Genomic DNA, 23,255 nt, shown 5'->3' with positions numbered 1-23,255 from the left:
CAACTGAGGGAGGAGAGTCACTATTGTGGCCTGAGGAATGCCGCGCCGGTCGGGGGACGGGGTCGGGAGGAGGGGGAGGGAGGCAGCGCCGTTCTTGCGGTGACGGGCTGGCTTGTCGCCTCAGCCTGGCATACGCTCAGTCGGCGAGGCGCTGCGCATGACCCGGGAGCAGCTGAGAGTCCATATAAACAATTGGCTCGTTTGTAAGCACGAACACTTGGAATGTTGCTGGTGCAGAATTTTAGCATAGGGACGATGTTTTTTTTTTTGTTCCAAATTTTGTGTAGGTAGGTACATGTAGGGAATCTATAGAAATTTATTGTGACAAAATTTCCCAAAAAATCGGTCCAATTTTTTAACCCTCCCATGTGTAGGGGGGGGGGGGGGTCGGATGGACCCCCCATGGTTTTTCGCAAATAACTCGCGTAAAAAGCGGCCGATCGCGACGAAACTTTCAGTACCCTCACATTGATCAATTTTACACCTACCCTGAAAATTTCATGACCCTGACCCCCATGACCTTTGACCTGTGACCTCTTTTCCGAGACCATGTTTGGCCGGAATCGCGATTCCGCGTATGTCGGCTCGCATTAGCCGCGCGTTTGCAAGCTTTTCGTGGTTTCAAACGTTCAAACGTGTGATTTGATGTTGCTCCCATACATTAGGGTGGGTGTCAAGGTCACCTGAAGGTCAGGTCAGGTCAGGTCAGGTGACTTCGGTTCACTTTTTCGAGTTTTACATGTTTCTAGGCTAGTTTTTGGAGCTGAATTCGAATTTAGCAACCATTTAAACATTTACGAAGTAGTTTTGGTGACTTCGTAACATGTTACGAAGCTGTCAGAGGCGGTTGACACGTAATACGAATACCCGTCACGACGCCTACTGGTTGACCTGACCTGACCTGACCCGACCTAGTCTAAATGCTTAAAGACATCATCTGTGATCAAAACTAACACGATATTCGTGATCAGCACCCGAAAAACCCCTTAGCAGCCACACTTTACGACTTTCTAACAGGTCCCGATTTTCCCGACCTTGGGTCATTGACCTGACCTGGAAGGTCAACCAATGACCTAGGACCTTAAAATTGGGTATCATCGGCTTCCTCTCGTCACGGGCAACACGCTCGTTTTTTCCGCGAAGCTCTAGCTCGATCAGGGGCCAAACGGCAAGGGGGGGGTCCAACCGACCCCCCCCCCTACACATTAGAAGCTGGCAAACGCCGCACACATGCGAGGGTTAAGATATCGAGGTTTTACTGACGTCATGATTTGAGCTTTCGAAAAAACGACACATGTTTAAAAAAATCATGGGTAGGCACAGAATAGACATACAGACATGCCGTAAACGTCATTGGACTGCCTATACCTACCATGAACAATCAAATTGCCATCTTCGATTTTTGATTACCTATCGTTCTACGGTTTCCAAAATCTTGAATGGAATCTTGGCAATTTATTGTGACTACTTCACGACCATGATGAATGCATTTCATAACCCGCACCCCGCTGGGGGTCCTGGAATTACACGCCCTGCTGGTGGGCGGGGTGTTTGAACACCCCCCTTTTAGCTCGGCTCCTGGGCCATGTAGCGATACGGGGAAAGCGACGTTCGAAAAAGCGTAAGGAATAATGGCGAACTTTATACTTAAGTCACTTTTTCGGTCAGGTCAAAGGTCAGGTCACCAGAGGTGTTTTGGACCCATGCTACTGAAAGCCCAATTTCATGTGTTTGATCTGACCTTGACCCGACCTGTGACCTTGAAATTCAACTTTCAGGTGCTCATCGTAAATGTCTCGTCGCGTTCTCTCGTTTGCCTTCTCGTCCGTTTTGCTGCGTCTATTGTTTCTTGAGTCGGGTAGCTCTATTGGTTCCCGAGTTGTGCGCCGCTTTTTGAAGAAAAAAAAAATGTTGAAATAATCGGCCCAGCCGTTCTCGAGATCTGGAAGCGCCCCCTGTACGTGCGCACGTGCACTGCACGTCGTGCAGTAGCACCTTAAACGCAACACATGGGAATGCATAGCCTGGTGGCAAGTTTCAGCGAAATCGCCCAGTAATTAGGTACCGAGTTATTGAAATGGGAACAAATTTGGCACCTCTTCTTTTTGTATTTTGCTGTTTGCACGTGCAGTGGGGGTCACTCACATAGATCAAGAGTATCCGACATTTGGTAGAAGGGATGCAGCTACCCTACAAAAATTACCGCAAGACAATCGCTCAAGCGGCTGCTGAGATACGAGCCTTTCAAAATCACTTCTTTTGCAAAACAGCTTGAACACCCTTGACTTCTCACGTGGCACGTGCCACGACGGTCACTGAGATGTATCAAAAGTAGTCAATTACGGGGTAGAAGGGATGGGGCTACCGAGCAAAAAAGACCGCAGGCCAATCGGTTTAGCGGTTGCTGAGATATAAGCCTCTCAAAAGCGTTACAGGCCCGGTCGGGCCGGGCCGGGCCGCTCATACTGATATTTTCCCGTTATATTGCAAAGACTCGCTTCGCTCGCTGCGCTCGCTCGCTCGTAACTACTAAGTAAATGTTCAAACGGATGCCAGGACGATAGGCGTTATCACAAGTGTATTCGCGGCCATTGGGGCGACGTAAGAAAAGAAGAAACCAACTGGCCCCAAGAACTTTAAATTATCAGTTAGCATGCACCTTTTCCTTGATGTGTAGAGAATTTACCATTATTTGTTACATAAAATTGCATTTAAAATCTTCCATTTATGCTTTTTTCATCGTTTGCACAATATGTTCTTTTACTAAGCTAGAAACACTAATTAGAAATAGTTCCCGCATCATCAAGAACAATAGGGAAGGCTTGAAGTGAATAAAATAATTTAAACGGTTTTGTAGTCTATGTGAAGGCACTTCTAAAATTGCCTGTAGAAATATTGAAGGCAAAAGTTCAACTTTGTCACAAGACGGATGTCTATAAACCTGTTTAACTTGTGACAACTCAGCCGGTATTTCGTCGCCTACAGCCCAGCTTTCCCTAGTGACCGATAGAGGCGCTGCTATCGATGTCCGCCCGTGCCGCCTAACGACATGTTAAACTCGAAAAAGTGAATCAAGGTCCTCAAAGATCAATGACCCTGACCTGACCTTTACGTGACCTTGGCACCCACCGTAATGCATGCCGCATGGGACGAACATCATTTGACATGTTTGGACGTTTACAACACAAAAAAGACTGGAAACGCGCGGATAATGTGATCGCTGAATCAAAATATACGCTGAAAATACGCTGAATCGCGATTTCGGTCAAACATGGTCTCGAGAAAAAGGCCAGGGGTCAAAGGTCATTTGGGTCAAGTTCATGAAAGAAAAAGAGTATGTGTAAAATTGATCAACTCTGGGGTACTGAAAGTTTCGTCGCGATCGTCCGCTTTTTGAGCGAGATTATTCGCGAAAAACCGAGGGGGCGGGACGCGGGTCCATCCAACTACCCCTACACATGCGAGGGTTAAAATACTAAAATAAAGTCATGATATGAACATATGTGTGTTATCCATGACAGATATATATAAAAAACGACAATGTATTCAAATACACAATTAAAAAACAGAGCTTTCGGTAACAAATACCTTGATCACTGTGTGTCTGCTAAAATGAAGGAATGTTTTCAAATATTTCAAAAGGCAAATTGACTTCACCGCACGGGATACAGTTCAGGGACTACCTATTACTAGACGAACAGCACCAGACGCTAAAGGAATGAACCCACTCCTAGTATTAAATGTTTCGCGTGAGATAATATGAGCGGCTTCGATGATTTTGCGTTTTCGTTTTGTCATGTTCTTTCCTAAGATCTGCGTCCCATCCCAGTCAGGCAGATGGTTACACTTTTCAATGTGAAGTACGATCGCATTCGATGTGCGATGGAACCTGACGTCATTCTTGTGCTCCTTTACCCTTACATCTACCCTGTTTCCCCCACGTAACTTTGTCCACACCCCTTACATGGAATTTCATACACAACACTTTTCGCATTCGCTTCGGAACCATGTTTCGTTTTACGTCGTTCGATCAGTTCGCCTATCTTCTTTCCAGAACTGATCGCCACGTTCACACCTCCCTTCTGTAGAGTTCGTGATATTTCGTTGGCTTAATTTGAATGTGTATTTGAATACATTGTCGTTTTTTATATGTATGAACATAACTATTTGCTGTTAAAGAGATTTTTGTAGATTTAGTCCATGTAACAGTGTTCGCCACGGGCCGCAAAATCCCAGTCCAGCCCGACCCAGGCCCATGGGTTGACAGCCCGGCCCAGCGCGAACCCATGCATAGTAAAATTGTTGAAGCCCAGCCCGGTCTAGCCCGTCCAGCCCGGACCAGCCCGTCAACAATGAATGGATCATGGACACCAAACCTAGGTATAAGGTACATATGTCATATATAAGGTACATATGTCATCCATAGGCGCAAAGAAACAATCTTTTTGGAGCAGCATGCACAATGCACATTGCACATATATGCTTTCATTCGTTTTTTTTTTTAGTCTTGCACAGTAATAAGCTATAGTTTTTGTTTTAAGCTCAGTCGCGAACCTCTGAGTCCACTTTACAGTCCTTGTCCCAGCCCATCCACACTCACCACAGCCCATCGATTATTTATATTTGAGGGCCCAGCCCAGCCCGTGACCCAGCCCAGCCGCATGACCCATTGGCTGGTCCGGCCCATGGCGAACACTACCATATAAGTCCACTCGCCAGAAAGCCTGTCGTGAAAACGGCTATTTTTCGGCAGACTGGCTTCCGCTTCGGGTATAACTTTGAGCCATTCAGTTAGCGATGTCGATTCGGCTCCGGAGTCGGAGTTAGTAAGATTTTGGTGACTCTGGGTTCAACTCCTATTCTACTGTCCTGGCTCAGACCCATTCTAATTTTGTTCCACCCCATCATTCAGATCGCAAATTCGCCAAATTCTAAGATCGATGGAGATCCTATATCGATAAAAACGCGCATCGATCTAATGCGAAAAGGCTCCAGACCGGTCACATGCATGGAAGAGATTATACCAGTAAACCGCCTTTTGGGCGAAGAACGAGCGAGCGAGATAGTGAGCCCTGCACGTGCGGAAGGGCGAGAGGGTACTTCCAACGGGCTTGCGCAAAGCACCCTTCTAACCGGTCGCTAGCGGTGTGCCAAATTTGAACGCAATCGGCCCAGCCGTTCCTGAGATCTGGAAGCGGCATTCTGCACGTGCGCACGTGCAAATGGGGTCCAAACTGACTTTTGCACGGCACCCTACTAACCGGTCCCCAACCGTGTACCAAATTTGAGCGCAATCGGCCCAGCCGTTCTCGAGATCCGGAAACGCCCCCTGCACGTGCGCACGTGCAGTAGCACCCTAACCGCAACACATGGGAATGCATCGCCTGGTGGGTGCCTACCTGTATGCCAAGTTTCAACGAAATCGCCCCAGTAATTACCGAGTTACTGAAATGGGAACAAATTTGGCACCTCTTCTTTTTGTATTTTGCACGTGCAGTGGGGGGCACTCACATAGATCAAGAGTATCCGACCTTTGGTAGAAGGGATGCAGCTACACTATAAAAATTACCGCAAGACAATCGCTCAAGCCGCTGCTGAGATATGGGCCTCTCAAAATCATTACTTTTGCAAAACTGCTTGAACACCCTTGACATTTCACGTGGCACGTGCCACGACGGTCACTCAGATGTATCAAAAGTAGTCAATTACGGGGTAGACAGGATGGGGCTACCCAGCAAAAAAGACCGCAGGCCAATCGGTCCAGCGGTTGCTGAGATGTAAGCCTCTCAAAAGCGTTACAGGCCGGGCCGGGCCGGGCCGGGCCGGGCCGCTCATACTGAGATTTTTCCGTTATATTGAAAAGACTCACTTCGCTCGCTGCGCTCGCTCGCTCGTAACCATGGAGCAACCTATGTTTTTGGCGGCGTTTCAAACTAACAGGCCGGTTACCTTAGTGTTCGTGCAAGCATCGTGCAAGTATTTCTAGGGGACGAGAATTGTTGACGACACGTGCGAAACGTTAGAAATTAGTGGAAAGCCTGTGTGAATACCACCGTCACTTATTTTCCTTCTCAGTAGCAGTAACCTTGGCAGTAACAGCAGGAGGTCTGGGAGAGGGTCAAAGCGTCCAACCCTTCCGGCGCCCGTGCCTTCGCTATCGCTTTCAGGAACACGCGCGCGGCCGCTATTGTGCGCCCGTCAAACCCAGCCCGCCCTTTGACAGCGGGCGGGTCATCAGCGGTCCGCCCGTGTCCCTTCCTGTGACGTCACTACGGTCCTGGAACGCAAGCGAAGCGTAGCCCAGCGGTGCATTGTTGTCATTGTTGTGGGTACATACTACATAGGCATTAAAAACAATCCGCTCGGCTAGCAGCATGTCTCTCTCGTCCAATAGTGTAGAATGGTGTGTAATTTGACCTCCAAAGATGAACATTTTTTAAGGTCGAGCTCATGACCTGACCGGTAAAAACTCATGTGGCATCCCAATCGATTGCCTATTGTAAAACTGAGCCCATTGCAGCTGTTTTTACTGCCTTTCCACGTCTCATTCACATGTAAATTGTCCAAAAGTGCTTTTTCGACTGCTTAACCCTCGCCGGACGCCGCCACAGGGGGGGGGGGGGGGTATGCAACTATCCACTAAGGTTTTTCGCGAATAACTCGCGTAAAAAGCGGCCGATCGCGACGAAACTTTCAGTCCCTCGCATTGATCAATTTTACACCTACCCTGAAAATTTCATGACCTTGACCCAAATGACCTGTGACCTATTTTCCGAGACCATGTTTGGCCGGAATCGCGATTCGGCGTATGCCGGCTCGCATTAGCCGCGCGTTTGCAAGTTTTTTGTGGTTTCGAACATGTGATTTGTTCAAACATGTGATTTGATGTTGCTCCCATGCATTTGGGTGGATGTCAAGGTCACCTGAAGGTAAGGTCAAGCCATTGACCTTTGGTGACCTCGGTCCACTTTTTCGAGTTTTACATGTTTCTAGGCCAGTTTTTGGAGCTGAATTCGAATTTAGCAACCATTTGAACATTTACGAAGTAGTGTTGGTGCCTCCGTAACATGTTACAAAGCTGTCAGAGGCGGTTGACACGTATTACGAATACCCGTCACGACCCCTTCTGGTTGACCTGACCTGACCTGACCCGACCTGGTCTAAATGCTCAATGACATCATCTGTGATCAAAACTAACACGATATTCGTGATCGGCACCCCGGGAAAACCCCATAGCAGCCACACTTAACGACTTTCTAATAGGTCCCGATTTTCCCGACTTCTGGGTCATTGACCTGACCTAGAAGGTCAATCGATGACCTAGGACCTTGACCCTCGCCGGCCGAGGGGGGGGGGGGCGGGTGCCGCCCCCCATAGGGTTTTTTTCGCGATAGCTCCGAACGCGCTGGCGATAGAGAGCTGAAACTTGGCATACCTGACCTTTGATTCAAGCCGGATCTTTTGACACCAACCGCATTTTTGGGTCAGGTCAGGTCACTGACATATGACGTCATAAGTGAACCTCTGCACGGTCTTCAGATGTCGCAACTTCGCAACGCCCTCACTGCTAGAGGAGATGTCACAGGGAAATGAAACTTGCAGGATCTAGTATCCATTATGAGTCTCACATCTTGTATATCTCGGATTTTTCCTAAAGGTCATATGAGGTCAGGCCATTTTCGTGACCTCACCATTTATAAGTCAATGGGGAAAAATAAAGACTGCTATTCTGTTGACGGCAACGATCTACAACTATCTCAAGCACACAGAATCGTGATTTAATGCACTCCTTGCAAGGTTAGATGCGTACTTTTGCAATGTTGACCTTGCGTGACGTCATTTATGACGTCATCAAGGTCATATTATTTTTTCGTCAATAACTCTTGATCAAATTGAGCTAGCGAGTCGGGAAAGCCACCAATGGACTCAGAAAGACCTGCCGAATCGAATGATATGCGACATGATCTCTTTCGACCAACTTCGTGACCTGGGGGTGCTGACCTGACCTTGACCTGAGGTCAACACCCTAAGCTGACCTGACCCGAACAAAAATATATCATTCGACGCGCCTGAGCGAGGCGAACACGATGCTGCCAAAATCGCGGCTCTGCGGCCGTTTTTTGCGAAGTTATTCACCAAAAACTGAACCGTGCCTTGGGGCACTTGACCTGACCTCAGAGGTCACCGGTTGACCTAGGACCTTACAATCGGGTACCAATCTCTGCGTCTCGTAACGGCGCACACGCTCGTTTTTTTTTCCGCGACGCGCTAGCTCCACCAGGGGCGAAACGGCGAGGGGGGTCGTACTCGTCCCCCCCCCCCCCTCGGCCGGCGCATATCGACACCTTTTTTAAACCCCACATTTGTTCTCCCGTGAAGCTCAGACAAGTTGTTTAGAAACCTTTAAAAAAGGTACAGTCACTCGATTTTTCTTAAGTTTGTCTGTCTTGGCAAATCAAGCAATGCCAGAGCAAGCTTACGAACACACAAATTTGATCAGGATCGGACGATTGACACTTCTAAAAAGAGATCTTTCGTGCTTCCCGGAAATTCACCGGAGAACAGATGTGGGGTTTAAAAAAAGGTGTCGATATGTAGAAAACCAATAGGGCCGGCGAGGGTTAAAATTGGGTATCATCGGCTTCCTCTCGTGACGGGCAACACGCTCATTTTTTTCCGCGAAGCTCTAGCTCTCAGAGGAGTGGAAGATAGAAATATCCCTGTACTGTCTGTAGACCCATTGGCTAAAACCTCTACTAGAAAGGTTTAGGTCTTTCAAAAGTGCTACTTCAACAAAACAGCTTTCGCGTGACACGTGCCAGTTGCCACGACGATCACCTATGTATGTTATATGTAGATGTATTAAGAGCAATTAATTACGGGGTAGAAGAAATAGGCTTCCCAACAAAAAGGGCGGCAGGTCGATCAGCCCAACCACTGCAACGGTTACTGAGGCATGAAATATATGCCTCTCAAAAGCGTTACAGGCTGGGCCGGGCCGTTATATGTAAATGCTGATATCTTTCCGTTATCTTAACCCTCGCCGGCACAAGGGGTGGGGGTTGATGCACCCCCCCCCCCCCCAAGGTTTGTCGCGAATAACTCGCGTAAAAAGCGGCCGATCGCGACGAAACTTTCGATACCCTCGTAATGATTAATATTACACCTACCCTGAAAATTTCATAGCCCTGACCCAAGTGACCTTTGACCTATGACCTCTTTTCCGAGACCATGCTTGACCGGAATCGCGATTCGTCGTATGTCGGCTCGCTTTAGCCGCGCGTTTGCAAGCTTTTCGTGGTTTTAAACGTTCCAACATGTGAGTTGATGTTCCTCCCATGCATTAGGGTGGTTGTCAAGGTCACCTGAAGGTCAGGTCAGGTCAGGTCATTGACCTTTGGTGACATCGGTTCACTTTTTGGAGTTTTACATGTTTCTAGGCTAGTTTTTGGAGCTGATTTCGAATTTAGCAACCATTTATACATTTACGAAGTTGTTTTGTTGCCTTCGTAACATGTTACGAAGCTGTCAGAGGCGGTTGACACGCATTACGAATGCCCGTCACGACCCCTACCAGTTGACCTGACCTGACCTGACCTGACCCGACCTGGTTTAAATGCTTAGAAACAAAATATCTGATCAAAACTAACACGATATTCGTGATCAGCACCCCGGAAAACCCCTTAGCAGCCACACTTTACGACTTTCTAACAGGTCCCGATTTTCCCGATTTTCGGGTCATTGACCTGACCTGGAAGGTCTCCCGATGACCTAGGACCTTGAAATTGGATATCACCGGCTTCCTCTCGTGACGGGCAACACGCTCGTTTTTTTTCCGCGAAGCTGTAGCTCGATCAGGGGCAAACGCGAGGGGGGGGGGGTCGTACCTCCCCCCCCCCTTGTGCCGTCGATGGACGCAAAATGGCCTGTGCCGGCGAGGGTTAAAAAGATTTCGCTTCGCTTGCGCGGTCCGTTCGCTCGTATATTTCTCCTTCGTTGTAACCCTCGCCCGTATTCGTGTTTGCCAGCGTCTAACGCATATGGGGGGGGGGGGGGGTCCGTTAGACTCTCCTTGCCGTTTGGCCTCTGATGGAGCTAGAGCTTCGCAGAAAAAACGAGCGCGTTGCCCGCAACGAAAGTAAGCCGATGATACCCAATTTTATGGTCTTATTTATGTCACTGGTTGACCTTCCAGGTCAGGTCAATGACCCAAAAATCGGGAAAATCGGGACTTGCTGGAAGTTCGTAAAGTGAGGTTGAAAAAGGGATTTTGTGGGGTGCTGAACACGTAGTTCATGTTAGCTTTGATCACATATCTTTGATGTCTTAATGTATTTAGGCCAGGTCGGGTCAGGTCAGGTCAGGTCAACCATAAGGTGACCTGCCGGCCATCCATAGCAGGTGTTGACCACTATTGACAGCTTCGTAGCATACGAGGGCACCAAAACTATTTCATAAATCTCCAAATGGGAATTCGAAATCAGCCCCAGAAACTACCATAGAAACATGTAAAACTCGAAATAGTGAAGCAAGATCATCAAAGGTCAATGACTTTGACCTGACCTTCACAGGACCTTGAAACCCACACCAAAAAAAGATTGGAAATTGCGCGGATAATGTGAGCCTCAGCCGCCATACGCCAATTCGCGATTCCGGTCAAACATGGTCTCGAGAATCAGACCATGAATCAGGTCAAAGGTCATTGGGGTGAGGGTCATTAAAGTTTAAGAGTAAGTGTAAAATTGATTAACTCGAGGGTGCTGAAAGTTTCGTTGCGATCGGCCGCTTTTTGCGCGAATTATTCGCGAAAAACCGGGAGGGGGTCCGTTCGACCCCGCTATACAGGGTTGGGCAGATAAATTGGGACAAAATACATATTTGCATTTAGAACGCCGTAGCTTAGAAATTTGTTAACATAGGCATTTCAAATTTGGATCACATATTGTCTCACCAATTTTACACATTTATCACCAAATATGGTCACCGTGGTCCGCCTGCATCAGTCCTTATCGGTGCCTGGACTGGCCGCACGCACGGCGAGATCTCCCGTCTGAAATGACTCGTAATTGTAGCCAACTGACACTGCTGAGGCTCACCACAGTCACATGAGGACGTCCGTTAGACTAACCCGCAAAAACGCCCCAGGAACCAAAACTTGTGTGGGCTGAGGTTTAATGAGGAAGGGGGCATTTTCCCTTGGGTACAGTTTGCGGGATCCTTCGTTTCAGGAGATTTTGTATTTAACCCTCGCCCGCACATGCCATTTTCCCATCCTAGAACGCACATGGGGGGGGGGGGTGGTTGCCACCCCCCCCCCCGCGCCATTTCGTTCCTGTTGGAGATAGAGCTTAGCGGTAAAGACCAAAAAGATTCTTTGGGAAGAGACGAATCCAATGATACCCAGTTTTACCTTCTCAGGTCAGTCATTGACCTTCCAGGTCAGGTCAAACTAAAAAATGTTGCTGTTTTGGGTCACCGTTGGATATCAAGTGTGCTGCTTATCAAATACCGATGACGATGCTGTTTTCTGGTGCCAAGCCAGCTAGAACCTCTTTGTCACACTACCCGACCAGAATTTTGCTGCTGAGGTCATTTCAGGTCAAGTTAGGTCAAGGTCAATTATATGTGTTTGTATGTCTGTGTGTGTCTGTGTGTATACTGATGTGTGCACCGATTGTTTTTGGGTCCATATTACATGAAATCATGATCTGAGAAGCTTTTACCAAAAATGCAGTCAAAAAAACTTCAAAAAAGTAAATTCAGCTTGCCTAAAACGCAATTATCTTGGATGACCTAGGTTGACCTTGACCCTGACCTTGACCCCTGTACATCGTCGAACAACATGTTCCATGTTAGGTGGGAGGTAAGACTGGCAAAAAAGGCCGAAATCAGGGTGTCAAAAGCTCATAAGGCCCATGGCAAACGCAATATGTTGAGAATTGGCCATTTGGGTCATGACATGACCTGACAAACAAGGTCATATCTCCGAAACCAAAAATCACAGAAACTTGAAATTTTCAGTGGACATCAAGAAAGGATAGAGGAGCAGCTATACGAAAAATCAGCCTTCTAGCTCTAAAAATGTTGAGTGCAGAGCAGAAAGACTACCTGGGGGGGGTGGCAACCACCCCCCCCCCCATGTGCGGGCGAGGGTTAATTTACTGTATGCCGGGGAGCTGACTCCTCGAAGAGCATCACTCCATGTAGGATGTTGCCTTCTTCCATCTTGTTGATTCGAACTGCCGGAATAATGATTAGGTACCCTGTAATGGTGAACCCCCTCCCGATTCCGTAAAATAAGGGGGCCCCACGTGACCGTCAGAAGTCACCGAGTGGAATGCCATCACCGATGTCTGCTGCATGCTTTTTGGAACTAAGATCACGTCTTCTGGGCTGGTTGCGATGTTACATGGTGTTTGCAGTTGTTCATATGTTCGGTTATGGGGATACCATCGTCGAAAAAGACCTGCACGTGCTTGCTCGCTTCTCCAAGCCCTTCAAGAGGAAACAATCTTTTTAACGTCACAGCTGCTTCAACATCTATGTTCACAGGTTAATATGCATCAATGCATAAGAGTACATGGTTGAGGTGCTGGTATATCGCTTTCTCATGGCTGGGCTACCTTCGTTGTAAGCTCGCGCCACTGTTTTTGCTAGGATCCTCTGATTTAACTGAATTTTGCCTTTTAGCCCCCCTGGAAAACCGGGGGAGCGGCCGGTGTCAATGCAATAGGCATGTAAGGATGACTCAATATTAGCTCTTCCTCCAACGTTTACGTCAGTTCGATACACACTACTTTCAGCCATTTGATGGAGCATAATTAGAGTATTGGCATGCATGTGCGCGCGGACTAAGTTGATAGTGGCTTGCTTAAGCCTACGTTCTGTGACCAGCCGACTCAAAATTACAACGCAACCTGCATAACATGGAAAAGTATTCATTAGCCTATACCTATTTATGTTCAAAAATTATCTTTATCACTCAAAAAATAGTCGTTTTAGAGGAAGTTGAAATTTGTCCCAATTTATCTGCCCACCCCTGTATGTAAGTGCGAGTGTTAAGTCACTAAAAATCTGTCTTTAAAGTAAAAACAGTTTATTCCTCGAGCTGAGAGGCCAGAGTTGTACAGTTGGAGTAGGTACTTCAACATATCATGTAGGTATTTGCTTACATCCATGCACACATTCTCGAATTAAACATCAATAATACCCACTAAAGGCATATTGCTCTTTGGAACGTCGCTTTCGGTATGGGGATATCATGGGTCTGAGCCAGCTGACACGGGTGATACCCCCTCAGTGGGGTTCTGGCATGGCCTGCGTTGGATCACCCACCACCGCAATGGGCGGTTCCTCAAAACCAGCGTAATTGACCGGTGTGAGGCGGCGACGTGAGGCACGCGAGTGCGGGACCGTCCCCATGCCGTGGCGGTCCGGGTTAGGGGAGCAGCCCCCTCCCCGCGCGGCGGGCGGTCGCCCATTCATCCGCGACCCCAACCCCATGACTGAGGGGTTGACAGAGGGCAAACATCACGTATTTAAACTGGGCAAACAGACGGTGTTCTACGCTAGGGACATCTCGCGGCTGTGATTCACGATACTGCTTCGCCAAACTGCCTTTAGATGGTGGGTCAGTCGGTGTCCGTCTGCTGCTGTGCGCCGAGAATTCGCCCTATAAATTACCATGAATTACACCTTCTAGTGACACCTATCCGTGCTTCTATCCTCAGGATACTGAAATCCTTCTCCTCCACGCCGCAACCCCCCTCCGGGCTGGACAGGCAACTTTATCTCATGCGGGCTGCTCCCTTGGAGCGGCACCGCTGCTCCTGAGGGAGCGCACCCCGTAGCCGGGTGCAGTGAGTGCCTTGGGGCTGGGTGGCCTGTCCTCTGGACGGGCTCAGCCCCGGCGACTCACTAGGGTGCCTGCCCAGACCAATGTCTCCCCCTAATTCCTATCATCCTTCCGGCTCTGCAATGGTCTTGTCGACCGAAAGGGCCTAACCCAACAAAACAAAAAACAAACAAAAAACCTTCTAGTGTGACGATACAATCACATTATCATATAGGTCGCGTTTAGATGCAAATGAAGAAACGACTGCGTTGAAAAAATATGTCATTTCATCGAACGCTGAAATGCTCGAAGTGCTCGCTAAAAAATGAACTCGCTAACTGAGCCCTAAAGGTCGGCTGCCGTGTTGCATTGCATTTAAGCCAAAAACGCGGGCTGGGTGTAAGTTGTCGAGAAACAATTTTTGGCCTGAAGTGTTCTCTAAAGTATTATCTACATAGATCCAGGGAACATATTTGCTATCTATGATGGCTTAGGAGATATTGCATCTTAAGTCCTCCGGTGTACCCTGTTTTGCGGCGGCCCACGTGTTAAAAGCTGCTGAACATTTTTACTTTGACCAAAAAACGCGGGCACAGTTTTGTCTGTACGAAAATGACTCTTGTCCTATCGCATTCCACGTGAGCTGAAGATTCAGAAACCAGGGAACATATTTGCTACGACCAGTACTTCTCACGATTCCGACCGAAACGTGAAAAAATAGCCCCAAAACCCTATGGCGGGCGCCTCTCCGCGGCGCCCGGCCGCGGGTCGCTAGTTCCCGAAACGACACACCATGACGACTAGCGTGACAGACCAATGAGCTGTTCAGTACACAAAGATGGTAAGGTGCTGCAAAGCATGTATTCTTTATACTGACGGTACCTGTGACGGCTGTATGACATGTTGCTGCAGCCCGTCCATCGAGATGACGTGCTCCTGGACGGGCGCCACCGGCTTCTCCTGTCCGTGTGCGGGCGGCTCATCAGCGTGGACGGGCGCCGGGGAATCCAGGCCCGTCTCCACCACCTCCTCACTGATCTGGGGGACGATAGAGATTCGATGAGAATGAATGTCTCAGAGACGGAGAGGGGTCACGCGGGTCACGCACGGTTGCTTGAGTCAATCACGGTAGCGACCACTTTTCACAGTGATATTCCTAATTCATCACCGCACAAGACCTTCGACGATGGAAAACGATGAAACGACGAATCATGTTATTGACATGACGTCTACGATAACATCACGGTTATATCAACATACGACAGCCAGGAAGAAAAGGGTGCTGTGCTAGAACTAGGCTGTGTTCACCTATTGAATATCATCTCCACTTCAATGAATACCTCCTATTCCACCTCCCTCCCTCACCTCCACGGATTTGACGGTCTCCTGAGGACAGATGTAGCCGAGCAGCTCCCCGGCCAGCTGGTAGAGCTCCAGGAGCGCCTCGCAGGCGTCGCACTGCTCCACGCGTATCGGCTCGTCCTTACTGTTCTCCCGGTATGTCTGAGGGTGAGGACCGCCGACGAAAAGTAACACACACCTGCAATGTACCGATATATTTATCTGAACTGTAGCTGTAAATCGCTGACGCGATAGCGCGATACTATTTTGCGATCACGCTAAGTAGCACGACGCGAGATAATCCAGCACTAAAAATCAGATGAAATTTTTACCTCTACGCAGTCGCGATATAGGCATGCAAGTAACAGTATCGATATGCATGTGAACAATACCAGGTCCAATGACAGCCTGACCTTGTCCCTTTAAACACGGCCCGCAGCCGGTCGGCCCTCAGCGCCTGCGCCCGTGTGCAACACACCTCCAGTGTGGGTGTATCCTCCGGGTCGCAGGTGTGTTTGCCCTCGGTGGGCGAGGACAGCATGGCCTTCAGCAGGATGACGGCCTGCTGCGACTGGCCGCCCAGCAGGCCCTGGCTCTGCGGCACGTCCTGGATCTCCATCTGTCCAAACGTATCGTAACCGCAGGTTGTTTGAAAATTGACAAACAATATTCGTTATACGCTGAACAGTTAACCACACACACGGACACGGAAGATACGTACCGCCCCCTGGACAGTAACTTAACCACGCAAAACGGAGACGTTTTATAATTTAGCATTTCGATCGCTTTAAATTCGTAATGAATCGTATTAAAGTTTCATGTTTTTACATAAAATACTCCATTGCTGAACTAATCCTAATTATATTCCATATTTCGTTGTAACATAAGCGACCGTCGTTCACACTCCACAGTCCGCCGGTCCCGCCCGTCCTCTGACCTGTTTGAGGAGCACATCGAGCATGAGGAGGTAGCAAGGCACCACGAGGTCGGCAGTATCCACCGTGTTCACCGGCACCTCCTCCTCCGGCATACAGTCCTCACCAGAGAGAGGCGAGGCCGCGCGAGACTCGCTCTGCACCACCGGACCTGGAATACGGCCGAGCGTATACACTCATAACAGTGGCGTGAGCAGACGGGCGGCCGGGCACAGTGGTGTGGGGAGATGGACGGCAGGCGAGGTGGGTGGTTAGGGGGGGGGGGGGAGAATTATAGCGGGCTTTGGTTCTGGGGAGGGATGGTTCACGTTGCGTACTCTAGCGCACAATGTGAAAGAGCAAAACAATGCATAATGAAACATTTAAAAGAGTCCTAAATCAAAACATAACTCGTTAAAAAAGCGTCAATGCCATTGCACTCTAGTAACAGGCAGGACGCGCTTAAAAAAAAAAAAAAAAAGATAGCCACCCAGCAGTTTGTAATAGATCGCCGTAAACTCACCTAGATCGCTGTTGACCTGTGACCTGATGGAGCTGACTTTCCTGGACCCGGCGCCGTCTTTGGAGGCCTGCAGGCACCGGACGCCGGTCCGCAGCATCTTGTGCAGAATCGGCAGCGGGATGGCGATGTTCACCATCGAGAGAACCTGAAGGCAGCGGGGTGGGGGTGTTGAACATTGAGGGAGCCGTCCTACCGGTAGAGGAATGGGGATGTTGAAAATTGAGATGTTCCTATGGGTAGCGAGATGAGAATTCTGGTCATAGCAAGAACAGAACCAGTCGGAGGCGGCGAAAAGGAAGGGATGGCATGGGTAGGGCAGAAGGGAAGGGGTGAAGTCAGAGCCCAGATGCCCACCTGGGTGGCAACTACAGCTGTATGTAGACCTGATGACACACTAGTGCTTCACAGATATGAGAGAAGAATGAGAAACCAGTCACAGCTTCAAAACAGTTAACGGTTACAATTCGCGATGCATTCCTCACAACACCGAGCATGGCTCACTATCACGGTGTATTCAGTCTGCAATCTGCATCATAGCCTCATCAGATCAGCCACCGACGGTCGGTGGTCTCGCGCATTTGCTCACCTGCAGCCAGGTGAGGGCCTGCTCCTGAACTCGCGGAGCCGTGGAGTGAAACCGTACCGACACGAACTGGTACATCTGGTCCGAGTCAAACCCCAGCGGAGACATGTCCGGGTCCAGCAGCTTACTGCAAAACGAGTCACAAGGACGGTCAGTGTTAGCGGTTATCAGCGTTATCAGCGTTAGCGTCAGCGTTATCGTGCTGAACTAGGCTGTGTCAAACTGCCGTTCAAAGGCAAGCAGTCGTAGCCGGCGTTCCTTGCTAAAAGGAAAACTGGGTGAAAAGCTGCGTGTTGAACATATCATCCTACCGACGATAGTAGCCTTATGGCCTAAAGTTGTATTCGGATTAATTGATCCACAGTTGATCATATCGTCATTCATTACTTTGCAGAGGCGCAAACAGCACAACTGGTCATGAAACATAGCCGATTATTAGTAATGGCGTACTTTCTCTCCCTCCCTGATTTATACGGGTGTTCCAATATAAGCGCGATCTGTCAGAGATAACGAGTATTTTATACACTAGCTCCCCACCTGAGTATGATTTTCAGTTCTGGCAGCTCGTCCTCGGGTACGTCCTGCAGGATGGCCTCCATCCAGTTGGGCATGATGTGGTTCCACAGCTCGGCGCTGATGATGTCGTACGGAACCAGGCAGAACAGGCGGTGGAAGCCCTCCTGGATGTGCTGCGTCTTCGACACCAGGCCGTCCCTGAAAAAGTATCAAACGTTAGCTATCAAAGAATTACTGTTACCATCTAAGCCAGCCGATTTAGGTCATCATTAGCCAGTGCCACTTCCAGCTAATTGAAAAAAACTGGGGCTACGAAAGAAGTAAAAATAGGCAACATATGACATCAAGAACGGTTGTACCTGGAGCACTTGACTAGAGCGTAGGCACAGTAAACGCCGAATAGAATACCCAATATTTCCTGTCCGCAAATTCTTTGACTCGGCCCCCTTAACGTACCAGTGGCCGCCGACTCTGGCGTACTCTGGCGGCCGCGGCAGCAGACACGAGGCGAACGTCTTGAAGTGGTCGGCCAGGATGGCCTGCAGCCAGCTGTGGATGTACTCGGACTTGAGCAGCTCCAGCGCGCCGCCAGTCTGGTCTGTGGACGGGCGGACGGCACGTTAGACAGCGGAACAAAGCGTACCTCAGAGCGGTATCGGCTCTCACAGAAGATCCGACCGAACAACGAGATAAGGAGTCGGCATGTTCAGCCCCCTCCAAAGACTCTTTAGTGCCCTGGGCATATTTTTAATACCGGGATCCTCACGCAACAAAACAGTTTTTTCATAACTTCTCTGGTACGAATGCGAGTTTTATTCCTCACGATACTCTTCTACACAGAAGCAATGCAAATGCAGCGAAATGTTGCCAAAAGACTGTCTGTAGTTTTAGACGGTGACAGTACTCCTTTCTCGATAACTTTTACCCTTGAAGTTCGTTTAATTCAATAAGAGCAAAGTGAAACAATTTAGCCGGCTATGCCTGCCCCCGAGCCGCCAGTCCCCACCGTACCGTCACCGAGGTAGGCAGTTGCCTCGAACCAGTTGAAGAGCGCCGCCAGCAGTCTGGCCAGCGTCTGCTCCGAGGTGGTCCGGTCGGGTGTGCAGAGGTTCACCAGCAGCCAGACGCCGTAACGGGAGAGAGAGCGACGCTCCTCGAGCGAGGGACCCTCCTGCTGGGGAGAGGCACGGGGGTGAGAGGCAGTTTTTAAGAGGAGCATGATGGCTGTGAACCACAGAAACAGAGACAGAGAGATGGAGGAACAGAGATAGAGAGACCCACTCTGGTTTGAGAAAGCTCAACTCAGAACATGACAAGCAAGGGTGACGAGCCCTTCACACCAGCAGGCGCGGGAGGTGCATGTTGAACGTCGCCCAGAACTCAAAAGGCCGCGCACTTTATGAGCACCTGAATAAACCCCGCGGTGCAGTGCAGTGGCCAGCACGGCTACGGCGGTACTCACCTGCTGGGCGTCGTCCAGTAGCCCTGCCCGGGTGTGTCGCTCCTGCTCCCGGCTGCGGCGGCTGTCGGCCAGCGGCTGGGCCTCCTTCAGCAGACTGTCGAAGGGGAGGACGAAATACCGTCGGCGAAAGGGAACAGCAGCTTGGGAGCGCGGCAGGGAACGGCGACAGTCCCCGTTAGCGAGAGAAGCTCTCCGGTCGCAAGAGCCACCAGCACTGTGACGGACTTAATGTGTGCATTCACGGGATATGTTCTGAATTTAACGTCGTTCCCACGTATGTACATGAGTATATACAGGCTTCGGTATGCACCGGGGCTTGGCCTAGCCTGACTGCGATGTAAAGACTTCATCTCGCGTGTCCGCAATCCACCAAATCCATATGTCACGGGATACCTCACCTGACCACGGCCTCGACCATATATCTGGACACGTCGGGCGCCATTTTCCACGGCGATCCGATCCGGTACTGCACGACGTGGTCGCCCCCGCGCCGGTTGTTGTGCCGGATACTGTCACACTGGGCGCAGTAGCGGATCGGCCGGTTGCCGTTGTAGGAGGCGCACTCGATGGCGAAGCACGTGCACATGGCCAGCTTGTCGCTGGAGCGGCAGTTCTGGGGACGGGTGAGAGCGGTGAGAGTGAGGTCAGAAGTGGGTTTGATGCGTCAGACCGAGACTACAAGGCGCTACAAGGCTGTGTTTATGAAGTCACAGTATTCTGCTAGCAAGCTCATTGCCGTTGTTTGACCGCAAAACCATGAGCTCAGACAGAGCCAGATACCTACATCAGTACAGCGATGCGCTGAACCACATATACCGAAAAAGTACTGCTACATAACGTTACACAACGCGCATATTACCGTGCACGGTGCATGTCTGACGGGTATTGGGTGTTTTTCGTCCATCTCAGCCTTCGACATTCCCAGATAGAATCCCCCTATCGGGCACAGACCGGGGACGGGACCCACCCGTCTCCGTCTGCCGTCGGTACCTACCTTATTCTCGCACGTGGTGGACATGTGCTGCATGGGCAGCAGGATCTCGAACATGCTGATTTGCGAGTTGGACGCGCGGATGTCCTGGGAGCAGTGCTGTAACAAGTGACATCCCAACTAGTGTCAGTACATAAGCACAGAATTCCGTCCTGGACATGTTTCTGGCCATCAGTATACCGTTTTCCTTACAGGACATGATGGGATACCTAATGTAAAAATATCCATCGTAACAAGACATTAATATTTTGATGGATAAATTCACAGACAATCACCAACAGTCAAACAAAATAGCGTTTACGTTACGTTACAATTTTTCGTCTTGATAGCAATCTGGACTGACAAAGTCAGGACCAAGAACCCCGAAAAGCTCACATTGTACCCATGGCACAATTAAGCTCATCTACCTCACCTGGCAGAGGTAGAGCGGCGGCGGGTACTCCGATCCCTGCTCAACGCTTACAGCTCAGTGCCTATCTACCTCACCTGGCAGAGGTAGAGCGGCGGCGGGTACTCGGATCCCTGCTCAAAGCTTACAGCTCAGTGCCTATCTACCTCACCTGGCAGAGGTAGAGCGGCGGTGGATACTCCGATCCCTGAAGCACGGCCACATTGTGGTCCAGGCACAGTTGAATCGCCTCGTTATTCTCGTTTGAGGGGCAGTTGTCTCTCTCACACTGATGTGGTTCCCAGCCTGTGTGGTAACACGCGTACACACGGTCAAAAAGGAACGAAGCACATGCGAAATTCCGGGCAATACATTCAGTGAAAGCAAAACAATCAGACTGTCACATGTGACTGCGACTGCGCCATTTTTCTGCGACATGTGCACTCGATGCTTCAAATGTGCTCAACTGAGCCTTAAAGAACAACGCGAAACATTTCAAGAGCAGAACCCACGCACGAAAAATCAGTCATGATTAACAAATAGGACTCACCGATATCCTCCACATCGAGACCTGGAGAAAAATATCATGACATTCAATCAACGCAGCTCTAAATCGCTTTTGCACTATTAGTTTTCAGGCACACCAAAATTGGAGCATGGTTAAAGCTGGCATTTAGCTGTCATTTTAATTTCCATAGCGCGCCATGCACTCATGTGAGTTCGACAGATCGTCAACTCACTGGAACGTTAGCAGCCCAGCTAAGCCGTACGAGTGAGCCGTTACCGCATGCTTCGACTGGTCTCCTCAATTAGCCCTCTTTCCTTACAAGCGTTCCGCTGCCTTTCCCGCAGTGTCGTGCCGCCCTTGCCCCATTCACAATGAATGCCCCGCTGCCTCCACGCCCTTCCCAGCACCCTGCGCTGACCTGTGAATTTCAGCAGGTTGTTGCGTCGGTCTGCCGAGGTGGGGTTCAGCGCTGGCCAGTAGTGGAACAGCAGGTGGGCGGCCGGCAGTCGGGCGCTTACCGTGCCGTGCGCGATGATACAGAACAGGTCACGGATCACCATCCGCCGGCGCGACATCACCGTCTCCAGCAGCTGACAGTGCAGCGCTGCGAGAGAGTAGGGGAGGGGGAGGGCAGGGGGAGGTGAAAACAACGGCGTGACAGATTAGCTGGCACAGGAGAGCCGGGTCATTTGTGGGTGTGGCGGGCGGGAAGGAGAGGAAACCAGCAGACATTTGTGGACAGTTCCGATCGAATTACAGGCGTTCTATGGCTCATATACTGAGAGCAAGATTGAAAACGACGTCCATAAAGATATCGTGCAAAAACTATTAAATTATAGTCTGAATTTATCGCGATATCGAGAGTAGGATGCCGCCTGTGTGTTGCTCACCGGTTTGGTCAGTGTACTGGAACACCACCATAACGATGGCAGTCACTGAGCTGGACGTGTAGTTCTCCACGTCGGGGCCTGCGAGCGACAGACAACATACCTATCCTCAGTGTGCTCAGACAGGGCAGCACACAGTCGTTTAATTGAGACTATCGCAGAGATTGGTTCAGGAGCTATAATTACAAAGCTCCCTTTCCAAATATCAGCGTCGGATAAAATTTGTATCGCGGAAAATTAGCGATTTCCCCATTTCTGATGGTAGCCTTCGCAATGGTTAGCAATCTTCGACTAATGGAATCAATACGTATTTCAAAATTTTAATGCCAATAAACATCGCCCATGAAAGGGAATATCGCAGCCGGTAGTGGCAGAGTCTGCTTACTGAGTATGAAAGGCAACAGGTAGTGACAGTCCCCTTAATGAGTGTGAACGGCAGCAGGTAGTGGCAGAGAGTCAGCTCCTTACTGAGTGTGAACGGCAGCACCGTTAGCGAGTCTCCTTACTGAGTGTGAACGGCAGCACTGACAGAGGGACTCCTTACTGAGTGTGAACGGCAGCAGGTAGTGACACAGGGTGTTGACGATGTCCCGGTGCAGCGACACGGGGAAGGTGGCCAGGCTGGAGGCCACCAGGTAGGGCAGCGAGTCGATCAGCGAGTGCTCCAGGAACGGCACCAGACACGACATGGTGTGCAGCAGCGACTGGCCGAAACCTGCCGAAAACACCGGAGAGTTAACGATCGAACGGCACCAGAGTCTGGTGCCGTCTCCCCGGTTATCCAGACACAACACGGTGTGAGGCAGCGACTGGCCGAAACCTGTCGGTAACATACCGGGGAGTCATAGACCCGACAACACCGGGGAGTTAACGGCCGAGCCCTGCCAAACACGACATGGTGTGCAGCAGCGACTGGCCAAACCCTGTCAATACGAGTACTAACAATGGGGAGTTATTGAACCGACAGCGGAGTTATCGGCGGAACCATGGTGTGCAGCACCGATTGTCAGAACCCTGTCGATAAACGCCGGGGATTAACCCGCGCCCCGTAGGGGGGGGGGCCGAAACGGCCCCCCCCCCTGTCCTTTTCGGTCGATATCTCCTAAACGGCTGGAGATATCGCCACCAAACTTTCAGGACCCCTCCGGGCATCAATTTTGCACATTGTGACCAAAAATTTTTCCAGAGGCTATGATAGGTTGGCCACAAATGACGTCAGAGTGACGTCATGTTCTGTCATTTTCGACCGAAAAAAGACCTTCGCGAGAAGACCTGTCAGGACTACAGCTTTGAAGATACAGAAAAATG

The 23,255-nt window shown here is 49.9% G+C and overlaps 1 protein-coding gene across 1 annotated transcript in view; it reads right to left on the bottom strand.

Moving 5' to 3' along the window:
* Positions 1–23,255, bottom strand: part of LOC122371179 (protein unc-79 homolog) — a gene marked incomplete at its 3' end in the record, with an annotated part of 41,536 nt that overhangs the window by 10,348 nt on the left and 7,933 nt on the right. Inside the window, exons 5-21 of the mRNA XM_043347316.1 lie at positions 22,492–22,662; positions 21,951–22,028; positions 21,479–21,664; positions 21,103–21,123; positions 20,725–20,858; positions 20,168–20,263; positions 19,572–19,786; positions 19,174–19,267; positions 18,723–18,885; positions 18,168–18,309; positions 17,733–17,909; positions 17,199–17,322; positions 16,613–16,757; positions 16,113–16,261; positions 15,654–15,794; positions 15,200–15,337; positions 14,717–14,872 (exon numbers count right to left, since the gene is read on the bottom strand). Coding sequence (XP_043203251.1) covers positions 14,717–14,872; positions 15,200–15,337; positions 15,654–15,794; positions 16,113–16,261; positions 16,613–16,757; positions 17,199–17,322; positions 17,733–17,909; positions 18,168–18,309; positions 18,723–18,885; positions 19,174–19,267; positions 19,572–19,786; positions 20,168–20,263; positions 20,725–20,858; positions 21,103–21,123; positions 21,479–21,664; positions 21,951–22,028; positions 22,492–22,662 — 2,330 coding nt within the window. The remainder of the gene's footprint in view (positions 1–14,716; positions 14,873–15,199; positions 15,338–15,653; positions 15,795–16,112; positions 16,262–16,612; positions 16,758–17,198; positions 17,323–17,732; positions 17,910–18,167; positions 18,310–18,722; positions 18,886–19,173; positions 19,268–19,571; positions 19,787–20,167; positions 20,264–20,724; positions 20,859–21,102; positions 21,124–21,478; positions 21,665–21,950; positions 22,029–22,491; positions 22,663–23,255) is intronic.

The sequence above is a fragment of the Amphibalanus amphitrite genome, unplaced genomic scaffold (genome assembly GCF_019059575.1).
Source record: "Amphibalanus amphitrite isolate SeventyFive unplaced genomic scaffold, NRLGWU_Aamphi_draft 001213F_arrow, whole genome shotgun sequence".
NCBI lineage: Eukaryota > Metazoa > Arthropoda > Thecostraca > Balanomorpha > Balanidae > Amphibalanus > Amphibalanus amphitrite.
This window is presented reverse-complemented; position numbering and strand designations above follow the sequence as displayed.